The sequence below is a fragment of the Idiotropiscis lumnitzeri genome, chromosome 12, assembly GCF_059441095.1.
Source record: "Idiotropiscis lumnitzeri isolate Australia: NSW breed Sydney's pygmy pipehorse chromosome 12, RoL_Ilum_1.0, whole genome shotgun sequence".
Lineage (NCBI taxonomy): Eukaryota > Metazoa > Chordata > Actinopteri > Syngnathiformes > Syngnathidae > Idiotropiscis > Idiotropiscis lumnitzeri.
In genome coordinates, this window is record NC_142402.1 from 1,482,515 (window position 1) to 1,502,397 (window position 19,883).

The window sequence follows — 19,883 nt, forward strand, 5'->3', positions numbered from 1 at the left end:
GAGGGCCGCTCTCCTGCATGCTTTCAACCCACCTGATTCAAATGATCAGCTCAGCAGCAAGCTCTGAGGAAGCCTGATAAGTAAGCTGCCCATTTGAATCAGGTGTGTTGCAGCCGGAAGAGATGGAAAACATGCAGGTGTTTGACACCCCTGACCTATGGTAACTGCCCAGGGTCAATATTAAACAATATTGAATATACAGTCAACCTGAATAGACGGTTTCAACATCCATTTTCCTTAAATGGTGCCTATAACTTATATATCCTAGACTTTTGGCATCATGCTGCATGTCGTGACAATAAGACGCAGGTGCTTCTATCATTGGGAACGCACATCCAACCGCTCCGCTTATCTATAGACCTGTACTGTCGTGTCAGCTCCCGAGTGCCCCCCCCCGCGCACCCTGCCGGAAGGTGAGCAGCCGGCCCGAGACAGAGGGAGTCGAAGGGTCGACGCGAGGAAAAAAGTAAGCGGAAGTAAGAACGTCACGCCGGTTCGCAGCAATGAGCGGGATCCTCCCAGGTCGTCATGAAGCAGCAGAAAAAAATTACTCGATAATTTGAGGGTGAGGCTCCACACTGACCACACAGAGTTTTTTTATTTTCACCCCCAAAAAATAGAGACAGTTCTCCAGCCCTGATGAAAAGAGTCTGACTTAATCCCGACAAGACGGCAACTTTTATACAGTTTTTCGAGCCCAAGCCCCTTTTTCTTATTGGGCGAAACTGGACGTTTTGTCCGTTCTAACAGTGCTTCAAAAGTTATGCTTAATGATTTCAAACTTGGTTACTTCCGGTGGTGTCCCAATGTGTTATTCTGAATGGCCTTAGCTTTAGTCAATTCTGGTTGTGTCCTAGTGTGTATTACTTTTTTCTCTACTTTACCAATGAACCTTATTTATATTGGTGTCACGCAAGTCGTGCTAATCACACAATTTATGGCCCTCTTCATGTCATCGTATTTTCTTTAATTTATAATTTCAATAAAACTTTTCTTTGACAACTTAGCATATCACATGTTGGAGACAGTCATTTTAGCAATGCATTGCAACCATATGCTCAGGCATAATAGTTCTAGTTGAGGTTTTTTAAGGCACTTGCAGTCACATAAATGATCCTCATGTTGGTTCCTCATTTTGCTCCGCATACGCCAGTTGGGTGCTTTTTTGAGAGAGGCAAACCTGCCGTTGACCTCGTTAAAAAAAGTCTGTATCTGTCTGTTATGGGCTTTCGAATGAGGTTAACCTGCCATTGACTTTGGTTAAAAAATTCTGCATCTGCTTGTTGTGTGCTTTCTAAGCCGCACCACTTAGTATCTTTTAGACTCAATTTTCGTGTGTGGCATTTGAAAGAGTCTTGACCGGTCCTTGCACCTGGTATATACAATGTAACGTGTGCCGCTGTGTGAGGCGCTTCCGAAAAGATTTGGCCGGACTTTGAACTCTCCTAGTTGCAAGGCTTGTGTCTCAATCCATGGCGCAGATCAGCAGGCTTTTTCTTTTTGTCCTAACTTATCTATTTTCATGGTTATTTTGTAAACTCTAAAAGCTCCAAACCAGACACCACAATACTCTTCGTGTGGAATCAATATTAACAATACTGAATATGCAGTCAAAATTCAATAATTATGAATATAGGGTGAATCAATGAAACATTGTATGTCACATGTTCACTTGTCATGTTGTGGGTCAAGCATACAGCATGTCAGTCATTCATTATGCTGTGAAAGACAGCAGATTATTGAAATTACGTTCCTCAAGGGACAAACAAGGATAAAGTGTAAAATATCTAGGTGAAAAATTAAATCAGAGCAAAATGGGAAAATGGTGCAAAATGAAATAATAGATAAAAGGGTTGTGGGGACGCAATTTCCTGGGGCCAATTTAAACATTTTGACGGGGGTGTTCTAACTACCAACCAGAGCAGAACCACAAAATTAGCCAAGTCAAATAAAATAATGGCGTCAAACAAAGATTAATGCGGCGATCACTGCGGCCCACCAATGCATATCAATGGTTTTGCTTTGCCAGTAGTACATGATTCAGAATATTTCATGCTGTTAATACTGTCAGGTCAGCACGAGGTTTAGACCAAAATGCAACCAAGCAGATGAAGGCAGGCAGGAGTGCAGGATGGACTGAACAATATTTATTAACAAAATAAATTGCAAAGGGGTAAGATCTAAATACAAATTCAACGAAGTCCTAATAAAAAACTAAACTCAAAGTAACTGAACTGAACACCCACCACTACAAGTAACAAGACTGCACCAGGGTACAGGACAGTGACAATGAGCCAAAGGAGCCTGAATGAAAGCAGGGCACTAAATACAAACAAACTGGCGAGATGACGAACATCTGGATGAGACAAATGGCTGAAGGAGCTGATTGGAAGACACAAGGGCCCAAGTTGATGAGCACAGGTGTAAACAATGAACCCAATGAAAAAACAAGACATAACATCAGAATCAGAAATCCCTTTATTGTCATTGTACTCAAGTGTGCAACGAGATTAGAGAGCTCCCCTCTCCAGTGCAATACAACAATAATTCAGTTAAATATATAAATTAGATAAATAAGAGAATAAAGTACCCACTTCTGAGGTGCTGTCTGTCTCAAAGTTAAACCATAGTACACAATTGTCAAAGGTAGGACATTTGGAAGAGGGCCTGGAGGTGGGAACAGGGTGACCTATCAGGCTAGTCTGGTGGAAGTCCTGGATGCCAAATGCGTGGTCGCGGGTTGGGCCACTTGCTCTTCGTGACATGCCGACACACTCATGTAATCAAAAGGCCTATTTACCCTTAAAATGCATCACTTTTAAAATCAGTTGTTACCAACAAACTGGCAGAATGTCAATGTGCAACAACATAGTTAAATCAAGTCCCATGCTGTCCATCGTGTAATAATACATCCCTCAAAACGAAAATACAGTGATCTCTCGCTTCACCTATCACGGCTTTGCTGCTTCGCAGAATTTTTTACAGTAGTGTGCCCGCCCCTCCCCAAAACCCAGTCAGACTAAACACATCACAATGTGAAACAATGTCTTGGTTTTTTTTCTTTTTTTTGTCTTTGAGTCCCTCCCAAATCCCAGTCAGACTGAACACTTCACAACGTGAAACAATGGCTAGTTTTTTTTCCTTTTTCGTTTTCTACATTCATATGCACGTACGGAGGAGCCCACACCGTACTCACGGCTTCGGAGCTCTCGAAGCCAGAGTGTGGGTGGGTGCGTTCAAGCAGGTTTAGGTTAGAGTACGGTGCGGATTGAGAGCGTTGAAATTCTTCCTTGTTAAAATTGAGAGCGGTGCAATCTTTACTTGCAGCACTTGTGAGCAATGAAATCCGAAGTCCACGTCGCTGCAATCTCTACTTGCAGAATTGGGAGCGGTGAAATCCGAAGTTGCACGTCATGTCCGAGCGTCGACACGGCTGAGTTACGATAGCTTTAAGCTTAGCTACCGTAAGCACGCAGCCAAGTCTGCCTCATCGCTCTCTGTCCACGACGTCCTCGCGACCTTTGCCTACTCTTCAGCCAATCTTTCGACGTCCACACTCGCCAAGACAAACAGCTCATAAGTGATTTTCAGTTCTCAGATCAACTGAGTTAAGATAGCTTTAAGCTTAGCTACCGTTAGCATGCAGCCAGGTCTGCCTCGTCGGTCTCCATCCACGACATCCTTGCGACCTTCGCCAACACTTCAGCCAATCTTTCGACGTCCACACTTGCCAAGACTCCTTCCAAACAGCTCACAAGTGATTGTCAGTTCTCTGATCGTTTTGTACGTCCGCGTGTTCTGCAGCTCGCCAACACGTCGTCCTTCTCTCGCGAGAGCAGGTATCGTCCGTTTTTCTCTGCAGTTTTCATGCGTCACCCACGTCCTCTCGCGTGAAAACACATCCCTCCCTTACCGGTCCAAAATCCCACTCACTAATAAAAATATATTGTTTTACAACACCGTTCTTCAAACTATTATAGTTATTGGTAAGAAAACGTTTATATTTCTATTTCTTAAAAAACATCTTGGGCCTGAAAAGAGGTTTTATTTTTTGGTTTCATTCTGCAGTACAGTATTGCATTGTAAAATAACTACTTCTACTTCGCGGATTTCACCCATCACGAGTTATTTTTGGAACGTATCCCCCCGCGATAAACTAGGGATTACTGGAGTTAGGTTTGTTACCTCGTGTTTCCACAAGGTGCAACCCAGCATCTCCTAAGCAACTTTAATAAATTGAACCGGAAGTTTAATGGGTTTGCTGCCAAATATGACATTAACATTTTCCCCCCCAATTTTTATTTTTTTTATTTTACAATCACTTAGTAGCTACTTTTGTCATGTCATTATCCACACCGCTTATCCTGTACAGGGTCGCGGGAGGGTGCTGGAGCCTATCCCAGCTGACTACGGGCGAAAGGCGCACTACACCCTGAACTGGTCGCCAGCCAGTCACAGGGCAGACATAGACACCGTCACTGAGTGGGAACTGAACCCATGCTGCCTGCACACAACTCAGGCGAGTGTACCACTACACCATCAGTGACGACGTAGCTACTTTTCATCGGTCCGTATTTATTGATTGATCAATAATTTCACGCTAGTTACACGCACTATTTCTTTAGTGCATTCTTGTGCATGAGTGGGCAGTATTTGAACAGCTTGTGTAAATGACGGCCATTGGTTACCATCCATCCATCCATCCATTATCTCAGACTCTTATCTCCACAAGGGTCGCAAGGGTGCTGGAGCCTATCCTCGCTGCCATCGGGCAGTAGGTGGAGTACACCCTGAACTGGTTGCTAGCCAATCGCAGGGCACACAATGATAAACAACCATCCGCGGTCACACTCATACCTTGGGACAATTTAGCGTGTTCACTCAACCTACCAGCATGTCATTGGAATGTGGGACAAAACCGGAGTACCCACGCACGGAAGGCCGGAGCCGGAATCGAAACCTCCACCTCTGCAGTGTGAGGTGGTGGTTACCATTAATTACCATTCAGCATTTTTTTCAACATACAATTATTCATTTTGACTGCAATTCAACTGATTATCCTTGTATGAATGTAGTGAAGCTGTTCAAGTGTAAAAATATATATATGTAGTAGGGCTGGGCAATTTAACGCATTAATTTTGCATTAATTCACTAGTTTATTAATGCCGACAATCCTTTTAACATAGCATTAATGGCAGTCGTACTATTTTGCGGCGCTCACAGGAACAGGCAAAAAACATCTGGAATCCCTGATTGCGGGAGAGCGCACAATGAGAGAAGGCAAAACGGGTGGAAAGCTATGTGCATTTCGGCATTTGCATTTGTTATATCAACAAAGTTTTACAACGATATTGTTTTAAAAAAAAATTCATGTGACCAGCGGGACTCTTCGGCTGCTCGTCTGTTTGTCTGCCTTCATCCATCGGTCAAGTAAACATCTTTGGTTTTGTGCACCACCACCTGCAACACTTGCACCCTTCTCATGGAAAGACCCTGCCTGCTACAGGGTCGCGTCCGCCAGCAGAATAATGTGGCATCTGTTCCGGCACCGCGCGAGGGGCAGCCTGTTTCAGCGGCTCCGGCTCACCGTTGAGCCTTTTTTGTGTGTTTTTACCTTTACCTTATTAATTTATTTTACCTCATCGCAGCTATGGACATCCAACTGGCGGTTGTTTTTTCTGCTGCGGGTGGCTGTTTTTTGCGCGCCCGTGTCCGGAGATTTAACTCGGAGCTACGGATTGATCATGTATTCGCAGCTGTTAGAACACTGTGATAATACCGCTACAGCTCCCGGAGCAAGACCCAATATCTCCCGCGAGCTGAGGAGGAAGAGACAGTCGTGTGGGAGCGAAACGCCTGGCAAGGAGGAGACGATACCACCCCGTTCTCCTGTCCGTTATTATGGGGAATGTTAGATCCCTTCCCAATAAGATGGACGAGCTAACGGCGGTAACCCGGCACGAGAGGAACTTCTTGGAGGCTAGCTTGCTGATGTTCATGGAGTCATAGATAACAGCGCTAACGCCGGATGCCTACATGCGGACAGGACACTGGAGAGTGGTAAGAGGAAAGGAGGAGGGCTGGCTGCGTTTGTTTATGATAGCTGGTGTAACCATGGGCACATCACTATCAAGAAGCAACGTTGCAGTCCGGACATTGAGCTGCTAGCTGTTAGCATGCGTCCGTGCTACATCCCGCGAGTGTTCTGTCATGTGATCGCAGTGGCGGTGTATCTACCTCTCTTTTCTAACAGTGAGACAGCCTATGACGTACTGACTGCAGCTGTGAGCAGAGTACAAACACAGCACCCAAACGCCCTGCTCCTCATCTCTGGTGACTTCAATGATGCCTTGATGACGGCTTTGCTGCTTCGCAGAATTTTTTACAGTAGTGTGCCCGCCCCTCCCCAAAACCCAGTCAGACTAAACACATCACAATGACTGTGGAAACCTGGCGGGAGACCGCCATGAGTGAATTACAGGACTGCTTTCAAATCACCAACTGGGACCTCTTTGATCATCAGGACCATGATGTTTACACACAATGTGTACTGGACTACATCAAGTTCTGCATGGAAACTGTGTCCCTGAACAAGACCATACGGACCTTCCCAAACGCGAAACCCTGGAAGTCCAGCCAGGTTCGCTCTCTCCTCAAGGCCCGCGACACTGCCTTCAGGTCGGGTGACAGAGCCCTGTACCGTGTGGCTCGTGCTGACCTTAAAAAGGGCATTAAACTAGTCAAGACGGACTACAAGAGGAGGCTGGAGTCCCACCTTGCCAGCAACAGACCACGGGAGGTGTGGATGGGTCTACAGAGCATCACCAACTACCGAGGCGGCAGCATGACATCTGTAGACCCGAGTGTGGCGCTAGCAGAGGAGCTAAACTGCTTCTTTGCTTGCTTTGACTCACCCCAACCGTCACACCCCCGCAAGCCATGCCTCAACTCCCCCTCACTCACCATAGAGGACACGATGTGAGGCATGTGCTCCTGGCTATTAACCCCAGGAAAGCTACTGGACCCGACGGAATACCAGGCAAGGTCCTCAGATCATGTGCCCACCAACTATCACATGTTTTTTACAGGATCTTCAACCGCTCCCTGGCTCAAGCAGTCATCCCCTCCTGCATGAAGACTTCCATCATTATTCCTGTCCCCAAAAAGTCACCGGCATTCCTCCTGAATGACTACCGTCCTGTTGCTCTCACGCCAGTCATTATGAAGTGCTTCGAGAGACTGGTTCTCCAGCACATCAAGGACTACCTTCCTCCCACACTGGACTCCACCAGTTTGCATACCGAGCAAACAGATCCACTGAAGACGCCATTGACACTGCTCTGCATGTTGTGCTGGGCCATCTGGAAAAATAGCAGAGCTATGCCAGGATGCTCTTTGTGGACTACACCTCGGCATTCAACACAATCATACCAGACATCCTCATCTCCAGACTGGACATTCTAGGCCTCCCTGCCCTCACACGTATCTGGATTAGGGACTTTCTGACCAACAGACCCCAGACTGTGTTGCTTGGCCCCTACACGTCCTCTACCCGAACACTGAGCACCGGTTCCTCTCAAGGATGCGTGCTGAGCCCTCTCCTATACGCCCTCTACACCTATGACTGCAGCCCGGCCCACGGTAACAACACCGTCGTCAAATTTGGCGACGACACGACAGTGGTCGGTCTGATCTCGAAGGGTGACGAGGCAGCCTACAGGGAGGAGGTCCAGAGACTAACGGCTTGGTCTGAGGACAACAGGCTGCAACTCAACATTGCAAAAACAAAGGAGATCGTCATCGACTTTAGGAGGAACAAGACTGTGCCACCCCCCCCTCTACATCAGAGGTGAATGTGTGGAGAGGGTCCACACATTCAAGTTCCTGGGAGTACAGATCTCCGATGACCTCTCCTGGACACACAACGCCACAGCAGTGGTAAAGAAGGTCCATCAGCGTCTGCATTTCCTGATGGTCCTCAGGAATTCAACCTGGACAAGAAGCTGCTGCTGGCCTTCTCCCACTCGTCCATCGAGAGCCTGCTGACCTACTGTGTCTCCACCTGGTCCAACAGCTGCACTGAGGCAGACCCCGTGAGGCTCCAGAGGACAGTCAAAACGGCGCAGAGGATTATAGGCTGCCCTCTCCCCTCCCTGTCGGATATCTACACCACCCGGTGCTTCTCACCCGAACTCACACCTGTTTGACCTGTTGCCCTCTGGCAGGCGCTTCAGGTGCATCAAATTAAAGACTAATAGACTGAAAAACAGTTTCTTACCGAGAGCCATCACCATTCTGAACTCTCACACACACACACACGACCACCCTTAACTTGCAGAACAGCGACGTAATGTGTTTTATTTATCCCATTTCGTATTATTTTCCATCACATTATTTATTCTCTTATTTATCTAATGTATATATTTGATTAAATTATTGTTGTGTTGCACTGGAGAGGGGAGCTCTCTAATCTCGTTGCACACTGTACAATGACAATAAAGGGATTTCTGATTCTGATTCTGATCTCATCACATTGATCCACGACTACCTCACAAACTGGCCACAGTACGTGAGAACACAGGACTGTATGTCTGACGTGCTTCTCTGCAGCACAGAGGCGCCTCAGGGAACTGTTCTGGCTCCCTTCCTGTTCACCCTCTACACCTCGGACTACAAATACAACACCCCTACCTGTCACCTGCAGAAGTTCTCTGATGACTCTGCAATTGTCGGCCTCATCACTGCCAGAGACAATAGGGAGTACAGAGAACTTACTCGGGGTTTTGTGGACTGGTGTCAACAGAACCGCCTCCAAATCAATGCTGGGAAATCCAAAGAGCTGGTGATGGATTTCTGCAGGCGTCGGCACTCTCCCACCTGCACCAGTGAATATCCAGGGAACAGTCGTTGAAAGGGTCTCAACTTACAAGTACTTGGCTGTTTATCTGAACAATAAACTGGACTGGAGCGACAACACAGATGCTCTCTATAGGAAGGGTCAGAGCATACTCTTCCTATTTAGAAGGCTGAGGTCCTTTGGGGTTCAGGGGACATTCCTCAGGACCTTCTATGACTCTGGTTGCATCGGTTATTTTCTATGGAGTGGTCTCCTGGGCAGGCGGTATCTTGGGCCGGGACAAAAAGAGGCTGGATAAACTAGTGACGAGGGCCAGCTCTTTTCCTGGAATGGCCGCTGGACTCTGTGGACTCAGTGGGGGGACAGGCGGATGATGGCGAAAGTGTCAATAATGCTGGACAACCTAGCCCATACCTTAATGATACTCTAACAGCACTCCACAGCTCCCTCAGTGATAGACTGTTACACCCTTGCTGTGCAAAGAAGAGATTTCGCCACTCCTCCCTGCCGGCTGTTGTCACAATGTTTCACAAGAACATTGGGTCCATTTATCATTGCAATATTTGTATTTATTTCCCCCCTGTACCATGGACAGACTTCCCTCTGGACTGTAGACAGACATTAGGAGTGTTTCCTTACACTTGTATATTTGTTGAGGGAGTTAAGTGCGTATATACATGGGAATTTGTGTCTATACATATATACTGTGTATATTCGCATCGGTTGTTTTTTCTGAATGTTTGCAGCTAATGCTATACATTAACGGCTAAATTACGCCGGCGTCTCTGTGTGATCTATATCTTTGCTGCTGTAACACTGCAAGGACTTGTGATCTCGCTCGGAAGATGAGTCAGCATTGAGTAATTGTCTCTGGCCCCTTGCCTGCGAGAGGCAATGATGTGGTTTAGCAGATTATTCTTTCTTAATCAGTGGCTGGCTAGCTTTTGTCGTGAGCAGGGACTGCAGTTTGTAGATAATTCACCTTCTTTCTGGGGCCGACTCGACCGACTAATGTTAAAGAATGTTTCTAAATCGGAACTCTCCTTCTTGTCCATAGTCTGAAATCAAAAGCGTATGCAAATAATTTCCTCGTGTTAACTTGACTGACAGCCGTATTTTTCTATGCCCACTTCCACAGCATGAACTCTCTTGTTGTTGCATTAAGTTTATGGACTTGGACCTGCGCTATTTCTATGTCAAGGTCTGGTCAAACACCAGACAAGCAAGCCTGTTAGGAAAATGAGGAACCTCCAGGGATGTTTTTGTAGGAAGCCTGTGGAGCATTAAAGCAACATTCCAGGCTTCACATTCACATTTTACACTTTTATCTTTCTTTACCCTAACTGAGATGGCGCCAGCACTCTTTCCAGATACATAGATTACTGTTTGAGCCTTTCATGGCAGTTCACATCAGACCAGGTTGGGTTGCGGCAATTAGTCAGCCTTTAAGGCTGGGTATGGAGTCTGAGAGCTAACTAGCGTTATGCTAGATTCAGACAACGCACATAGCTTTTCTTCTAGTTTAGAGTGCCACACACCACACACTGTTGCATCACATGCTGATACAGTTTCTACTAATGTGGCAATACATGATGGGTTTAAGCATTCCTCCTCGGTCGGTCTTATCGACGACGAGGCATTCTCTCAAAATAATAGCACTTGAAAGGCGACAAATAACTATCAGATTCCTAGCGTTGTAATTTCTTGCCGTGTTTATAGTTGCTCGAGGTACAATACGGAATCTAGGCAATGCAATCTTATTAATATTATGACCAAGAGTCCTGTCATGCGGAATAATTTAGATCAACCTAGTTTATTAAAACTTGTTTTTTTTAATATTACATCGCTCTCATCGAAAGCCCTGTTAGTTAATGACCTCATTAGAAACCATAATCTTAACATGATTGGTCTTTGCGAGACCTGGTTAAAACCAAATCAGTTTTACCGCTAAATGAAGCCTTGCTCCAAACTTCGTGAGCTCACATTTTGCGCGCCCTTGTAAGAAAGGTGGGGGTGTAGCCCTCCTTTTTGAATCTGATCTGAAACTTAGCCGTCGTTCTAGCAATTCCTTCAAAACATTTGAAGTTCTCATTATGCTTTATCTTCCCCTTGGCTCGGACTTGGGCTTTTTAGATGAATTTTATGAATTTGTGGTTGACATGTTAACTCATCCATCATGGGTGACTACAACATTCATATGAATCTACCGTTGGAACCTCTTGATACTTTTGGTTTCACGCAAACAATAGATGAAGCGATGCAAACAAATGGTAAGTGATTTGGTATTAACCCAAGGCTTAGCATCCTCAAACGTTATCGTATTACCATATACTACTGCTATATCTGATCATTACTTTATTAAGTTTGAAGTCTTGGCTGATTGTCATCGTTCTGACCACATTTAAAGCTATAGCAGCCGCAATATTAGTTCTTCAACCACCGCTACGCTTTCTGAGCTACTCCCTCTAGCGACCGCTTCGTTTCCTAATTATATTGGTTCGATTGATGATCTCACAAACAATTATAATGCCACTCTGTTAGACGCGCTTGACTCCGTACCACCTTTAAAAATTAAAACTCATCCAAAGAGGCTTACTCCATGGTTTACAGAGGAAACGCGCATACTTAAACTATCATGTAGGAAGCTTACAATACAATACAATACAACACAATACAATTTTATTTATATAGCGCATTTCACAACAGCTGGAGCTGCAACAAAGTGCTTTCCATATGCCTTCATATAAATTAACTGGTAATTAGAACACAAATTAAAACACATAAACACATTTGCAATAGATACCAGAGTAATAGCAGAACAACGACAGTGTCATATTGTGTTAGTGAAAGCTAAAGAATAAAAATGTGTCTTCAAACGGGTTTTAAAAATGGACAGAGAGGGGGCTTGCCTAACAGCTTGAGTGCAAATGGCGTGTGACCAAACTTGAGCTCTTCCGTCAGGCATGGTGCGATAGTTTACTAATATACAAGGAAGCACTTGAATTAGCCAAACCAAATTATTTCTCTTTGAACTAGAGACGCACAAATCTTAATCCATAAATTTGTTACATCTCGCCTCGATTATTGTAACGTTTTGCTCTCGGGTCTCCCCATGTCTAGTATTAAAAGTCTGCAGCTAGTTCAAAATGCGGCAGCGAGACTCCTGACTAGGACGAGAAAGTTCGATCACATGACCCCGATACTAGACAATTTGCATTGAGATGTGATTTTAAAGTTGTGCTACTTACCTATAAAATATTGCACAGCCTAGCACCTTCCTATGTCGTTGACCTTGTGGTACCGTTTGTTCTGTCCTGAAACCATCGCTCACAAAATGCTGGTCTTTTAGTTATCCAGAGACCCAAAAAGAAGTCTGCTGGTTCTAGAGCATTTTCTATTCGGCCAGCACTGCCTTGGAATGCACTACCCAAAGATATTAGAGACGTCACGCAGTAGATTCCTTTGATTGGCTTTGTGTTTCCTCCTCCAACACAGACGAACTCAGCTCTTGGTTCAGCTTATCTTGCCAATATATTTTGGATTACTGCATGTGGTTGTATAAAAATTATGCAGCCAAAATAAGACCTCAGCCATGGTTTGATGAGAAAACTCGTGCATCTAAACAAGAATGACACAAAACTGAACAAAGGTGGAAAAAAGACTGCAGGTCCCATATCAAATCCGAAAAGACTGCATAGTGAAAGTGTCCAAACTGGAACACTTGTCAAATAATTCATGTTCTCTATTTAAAACTATACAGCAATAGAGTTCTGCAATTCTTCACTGACAAGATTGCTACAGCCATCGTTTCGAATGCGACACTTGACCCCTCTCTCCACGAGCCTCCACGAGCACAGTGTTGGATTCCTTTGAGGTGGTTTCCTTGTATTTTTTGGAGGATGTGGTTTGCCATATTAAGCCGTCCGGTTCCCCTGGGTTTTGGCAATTACCAACAGCATTCTGTCTTCTGTAGTCCCCCAACATTTTAAACATGCTATATTTCAACCCCTGCTTAAGAAACCAGGCCTTGATCAAGGTGTGCTGTCAAAGTTTTGACCAGGCTGTCTTATCTCCAAAACTCTAGAAAAAGTGGTGCACACTTTAAAATTTTTCTTGGATGAACATGTCATGGAGGTTTTTCATTCAGGTTTCAAGTTGATGCATAGTACACACACCTGTCCTCTTAGTTTTTAATGATGACACTGGAGACTGTGTGTCTTGTTTTGTTGGCTTTAACTGCAGCGTTCCACTGTTAGTATCATTAATTTGTATTTAACTTAGTGTTTTCATTGTCTTTGTTCTTGAATTACCGCTACTTTGTGTTTTACTCTGCGTAAAGCTCATCCTTATGGCTGCAACTTTTAAGAAATGCACTATAAATATCAAGTTGTATTGTATTGTATTATATTCTTCATACTTCCTTTATTGCCAACCCACAGGGAGGTTGACTCTCCCTAACACATGACACTACATTTGACTGTGTCTTAACTGATTCCTCTACTAGGTGTGTACCAAAGGTGTCATAGATAAGAAGATGCCAAGCCAGGAGAAAATGTCACAGAAAAACCACAGCCTAGGTCAAATCACCTATTTAATCATATGCGGGAAAGAGGCCTAACCTAACAGATGATTTGAGTCTTTGTGCAGTGCGTACTGCGTACCTTCCAGAGCACCAGTTGTGGAGGCTGGTGGTGATGGGTCCTGGTCCATCAGGGTTCTATACCGAATTGATCCAGTGCAGCTGACAGTGCTGCCACCATCCTCTGATCGAGAGTTGCGCAAACCCTGCTGTTTAGAGAATGCAATTACCTAGAAAGACAGTAAAATATGACCACATCTTAGTTTACTGTGGGATAGTTTATATCCACTGAGCACAAATCCACATTTATAAACAAGATTATTGTTTTTTCAATGTTTACTATGTTTTTTGTGTCAGAAAATTATTTACAGTGGACCCACGCTATTAGGTGCTTGGGACCGGGAATAGCAATAATCCACATGTAATTCGACACCCATTGAAATCATTGGAGACAAATTGATTATAAAAATATATTCAATGATTAAACATTATTTAAAAAAACACATATGAATAAATAATATGCGTTATCCACAAAAAAAACAGAGGGGAACAACAACAAAAAAGTATTGAAACTATTTTTTTTTTTAAATCAGTAAATATGCCAACCCATGACTGCAGAATTGAGAGTATGTGGAGGTCCAGTGTAGTTATTTTAAAGAGGGAAATAAAATTATCTTGTTGAGGTGAATATTTTGATCACCAAATGAAGGTTGGTTATTCTCTAATTTAGTTTGCAGAATAATGTAACAACATTCCTCCGGTGTTAAGGTCGGAACCAACCCATTTTTCAGTTTTAAATGCATAAAAGTACAACATATAGGTGTATTGCATTAAGACTTTTTGACTTTGTCAGTATATTTGAACAAAATAAAATAAAAATAATGAGGGTATTTTATAGTTGATTTAAGAAATGGGTCAAAATTCAGGCATTGATAAAAGAGAAGAAGAGCTAACGCAAAAGAAAAGTTGAACAATTTTCAAAAAGGAATGTGCATTGTCAGAGGAAGTCTATAAAATTTGCAACTTTTTGCTAATATACAGCAAATCTAGGCTTCTTCTAAGTGCTGTTAGCAATCTTGTTCTCTGGGTCCGACATTAATGCCAATAAGGCATTATGTCAGGTGCCCACATACCTTATAGATGCCGGACTGACTTGGCCAGTATGGTAGAAATGTAATAAATAATATGATAAAAGCAACACATTCATGCTTGTTTTTTTACACGGAAAACAACTGGCAATACAGCAATAAATAAATCAGTTTAAAGGCACTACAAATGAAATAACCACTTAAAGTATTTATATTACTGTATATGTGTTCTTTATCACTTTTTATTTACGTTTGCTCGGTCTTATAAACACCGACTGCGGCACAGTATCGATCGTCAGGACATCGTGGACGATGGATATCGATACGTGGATTGTCATTGGGACCGGGAGGCGACGCAGACGACGGAGAGAGAGGAAGCAGAAGCGGGGCTGCAGATCCGGTGTCCTACTAAAGCTACGACAGCAGCCCCACAAGCAACCACTGCCGAGTCTCTACCTCACCAACGCCAGATCCGTAGTCCGTAAAACCGACGATCTGGAATTACAAATCCTGGGAAACCGCTATGTGCGAGACAACTGTGGGATCATCATCACAGAATCCTGGCTGCACGCCAACGTTCGTGACGCTAGCATCCAGCTAGCTGGGCGCTCGCTACATCGCCCGGATCGAACGAGAGACACCGGTAAGAGCAGGGGTGAGGGGGCTCTGTGTTTATGTGCATGAGAACTGGCGCAATAACAGCGTGATCGTTGATAAGCACTCTTCCCCCGACATCGAGTACATGTCCGTTAAATGCCGGCCTTATTTCCTAACAGTAGTGCTCGTCACCGCTGTTTACATCCCTCCTGATGCTAACACTAGTGCGGCACTCTCGCTACTCACGTGCGTCATCGATAAACAACAGCGGGCCCACCCTGATGGCGTTCACTTAGTAGCGGGTAACTTTAATAAGGCCAATTTAAAGACTGTACTCCCAAAGTTCCACCAGCATGTCAAGTGCCCAACGAGGGGAGACAGCACTCTTGACCATGTGTACTCAAACATCAAGCACGGATACAGAGCCTTCCCACTCGCCCCCTTCGGCCAGTCAGACCACCTGTCCTACTGGACCCGACGGAATACCAGGCAAGGTCCTCAGAGCATGTGCCCACCAACTGTCACATGTTTTCTGCAGGATCTTCAACCGCTCCCTGGGTCAAGCAGTCATCGCCTCCTGCTTGAAAACTTCCACCATTATTCCTGTCCCCAAAAAGTCACCTGTAGTCCTGCTGAACAACTACCGTCCTGTTGCTCTCATGCCAGTCATCATGAAGTGCTTCGAGAGACTGGTTCTCCAGCACATCAAGGACTGCCTTCCTTTCACACTGGACCCCTACCAGTTTGCACACCGAGCAAACAGATCCACTGAGAACGCCATCGACACTGCTCTGCATGTTGTGCTGGGCCACCTGGAACAACAGCAGAGCTATGCCAGGATGCTCTTTGTGGACTACAGCTCAGCATTCAACACAATCATACCAGACATCCTCATCCCCAAACTGGACATTCTCTGCCTCCCTGCCCTCACACGCATCTGGATTAAGGACTTTCTGACCAACAGACCCCGGACTGTGTTGCTCGGCCCCTACACGTCCTCCACCCATACGCTGAGCACCGGTTCCCCTCAAGGATGCGTGCTGAGCCCTCTCCTATACGCCCTCTACACCTACGACTGCAGCCCGGCCCACGGTAACAACACCATCGTCAAGTTGGCTGACGAGACGACAGTGGTCGGTCTGATCTCGGAAGGTGACGAGACAGCCTATAGAGAGGAGGTCCAGAGACTGACGGCTTGGTGCGAGGACAACAGACTGCAACTCAACATTGCAAAAACAAAGGAGATCGTTATCGACTTAAGGAGGAACAAGACAGTGCCGCCCCCCCTCTGCATCGAAGGCGTGTGTGGAGAGGGTCCACACGTTCAAGTTCCTGGGAGTACAGATCTCCGATGACCTTTCTTGGACACACAACACCACAGCAGTGGTAAAGAAGGTCCACCAGCGTCTGCACTTCCTGAGAGTCCTCAGGAAATTCAACCTGGACAGGAAGCTGCTGCTGGCCTTCTACCACTCGTCCATCGAGAGCCTGCTGACGTACTGTGTCTCCACCTGGTACAGCGGCTGCACTGAGGCGGACAGAGTGAGGCTCCAGAGGACGGTCAAAACAGCGCAAAGTATTATTGGCTGCCCTCTCCCCTCACTGTCGGACATCTACACCGCCCGGTGCCTCATTAGGGCTCTCAATATTGTCAAAGACAATACCCACCCAAACTCACACCTGTTCGACCTGATGCCCTCTGGCAGGCGTTACAGGTGCATCAAATCAAGGACCAATAGACTGAGAAACAGTTTCTTTCCAAGAGCCATCTCCATTCTAAACTCTCACACACACACACGACCACCCTTACCTTGTAGAAGAGCGATGTGATGTGTTTTTATATATCCTATTTCGTATTATTTTCCATCTCACTATTTATTCTCTTATTTATCTAATTTATTTATTTAATCGAATTATTGTTGTATTGCACTGGAGAGGGGAGCTCTCTAATCTTGTTGCACACTTGAGTACAATGACAATAAAGGGATTTCTGATTCTGATTCTGATATGAGTGCCAATATTCAATTTGAACCTTTCCAATCAGGTTTTAGAGCCGACCACTCTACTGAGACGACCCTTGCTGAAGTTAATAATGATCTTCTCATAGCTATGGATACCGACACCTCATCAATATTACTCTTACTCGATCTTAGTGCCGCTTTTGACACCGTTGATCATAACATATTATTAAAACGCCTTGAAAGGTGTGTTGGCATTACATCCTCAGCGCTTTCTTGGTTTAATTTTTATCTGTCAGAGAGGACGCACCGTGTAATTCATTGCAATGCGACTTCTGAATTTGTAAGATCAAATGTGGAGTTCCGCAGGGATCGGTACTTGGACCTCTATTGTTTATCATCTACATGCTACCGCTTGGTGATATTATACGTAAATATAACATTAGTTTTCATTGTTATATTGATGATACGCTATTATCTATGTCGCTGGATATAACAAATTCGCATACTTGCTATAAATTAGGGGCATGCCTTGCTGAAATTAAACAACGCATGTCTTTCAATTTTTTGCATCTTAACTCAGATAAAAATGAGATGCTGAACATTGGACCAGCACGTCATGGGCACCTTTTCAAAGACACCACTCTGAGTATCGATAAATGTAATATTGCCCAACGAGATTAAAAAAATTTGACGCAACTATGTCGTTTCAAATGCACATTAAAAATATTACTAGAATTGCGTTTCTTTGTCTGTGCTATATTGCTAAAATTCGTCCAGTTCTATCAATTAGTGACGCAGAAATCTTAATCCATGCGTTTGTTACGTCTCGACTCGATTATTGTTGCCATTTGCTCTCAGGTCTCCCCCTGTCTGGTATTAAAAGTCTGCAGTTAGTTCAAAATGCAGCAGCGAGACTCCTGACTAGGACGAGAAAGTTCGATCATATTACCCCTATTCTAGCCAATTTACATTGGCTTCCGTTCCACTTGAGATGTGATTTTAAAGTTTTGCTATGTACCTATAAAATATTGCACGGCCTAGCACCTTCCTATCTCGTTGACCTCGTGGTACCATATGTTCCCTCCCGAAACCTTCACTCACAAAATACTGGTCTTTTAGTGATCACAAGAGCCAAAAAGAAGTCCGCAGGTTCTAGAGCCTTCTCTATTCGGGCACCAATGCGTTGGAATGCACTACCCACAGATATTAGAGGCGCCAGCTCAGTAGAAATGTTCAAAACACTATTAAAGACGCATTTATACGCTTGTGCATTTAGTTGAACTATTTGTTGGCCTGTTTACTGCCGCTTCCTTTCTTTTTTTTACCCCCTCTCCTGGGGAAATAGGTGACGGTGACCCGCTAGGAAATTTAAGGCATTGACCAACCGGTCAGGGACCTGCTCCGCCGAAGTCGTCTTCGTGCAGCGCCTCATCTGATTTTCTTACTTCTATTTTCAGCACTGAGTTGAATTACTTTTTGGCCTATTTACTACTTCTGTCCTTTTTGGCTGTCCCCAGTTCCCCGGCTTGGGAATTAGGCAATGGTGATTCACTTGGAAATGGCTGTTTTGATTCTACACCAACAGACCGGTACAAGATCGAAGGCTGACCACATCCTTGGAAGTGCCGCCATGGTGATAACGGCCCTGATCAACTGGACGAGGACGCGCTCCACTGAAGTCATCTTCCTGCAGCACTTCATTTGATTGACTCTTACATTATATCAGCTAACATTGGATAGCATCATTTTATGTGTCAAATTTTGCCCCCTTGACCCCCTGATCATCCTGGAAGGGGGATTCCCCCATCTGTGGCCCCTTCTCAAGGTTTCTCACTTTTCCCCTCATGGGGTTTTTGAGTTTTTCCTTGCCCTCCTGGGGGTTAAGATCAGGGGATGTCGATTGTGGTTATGTCAAGCACTTTGAGACTGTCTGTGATTAAGGGCTATACAAATAAAATTGACTTGACTTGACTTGACAATTCTGAACAGCAAGTTTTATTTTAGAAAGTTACCTCATGGTGTTATTGATAAGTGCAAAGTAATTTGTGTGAATTGGCATCGTGCACTGAACTACCATCGCAGCGCGTCCAGTTTAAAATGCCATTTGATGGCCAAGCACACTGCTGATGCCAATTCTCCAGCCCCTCGTCAAACCCAGGCATCCATGCATAATTTCCGACAGAAACGGATGGTTGGATCAACGAAAAAGAGACTCGCCGAAGTCATAGCTAAGTGGGTGGCTACTGCGTGTAGGCCTATTAGCATCATGGAGGATGAAGGTCTGGCTGAAATACTTCGCATTGCGTCCAAGGACTGCATGTACGAATTGCCCTCGAGAGCCACCATTTCAACCGGCTTTCAAGACTTGCACGAAGTGGAGAAGGCTAAAGTAAAGGAGTCCTTGGAGAAGACTGAAGCAGTCGCGCTCACCGGTAGTTAGAGGACTTCTCTCAGAAACCACAATTACCTCGGTATGAAAGCCTATTATTTTGACCCATTTCATTTGCACTTTGTTGGCATTTTATATTTCTTACATAACTCCAATTTGATCCCTGAGAAAGGACTGTTGAGATGCTGTTCTGTGTGACTTTGCTTGGGTGAGTTGAATCCGATGCTTTAGTTTTTCAATAAAAAAAAAGTACTTGCATAAAAACAAAAAAAACCCAATTTTCATATATTAAAAGTATTACAATTCAATAAAATATTGGGAGAAAAAAAAGGGATTTGTTTTACAATTAATAAAATGTGTGATGAACTACGAGTTAATTAATTATGATTCAATATTTTAACGGCTTCAAAGC

At 44.5% G+C, this 19,883-nt stretch overlaps 1 protein-coding gene across 3 annotated transcripts in view; it reads right to left on the reverse strand.

The window, feature by feature from the left end:
* Window positions 1–19,883, reverse strand: part of LOC148325152 (phospholipid phosphatase-related protein type 4-like) — a 235,487-nt gene that overhangs the window by 14,610 nt on the left and 200,994 nt on the right. For all 3 annotated transcript variants that reach the window (XM_088311140.1, XM_088311142.1, XM_088311141.1), the window contains one exon: window positions 13,519–13,666. In XM_088311140.1, the coding sequence (XP_088167266.1) occupies window positions 13,519–13,666 (148 nt within the window). The remainder of the gene's footprint in view (window positions 1–13,518; window positions 13,667–19,883) is intronic.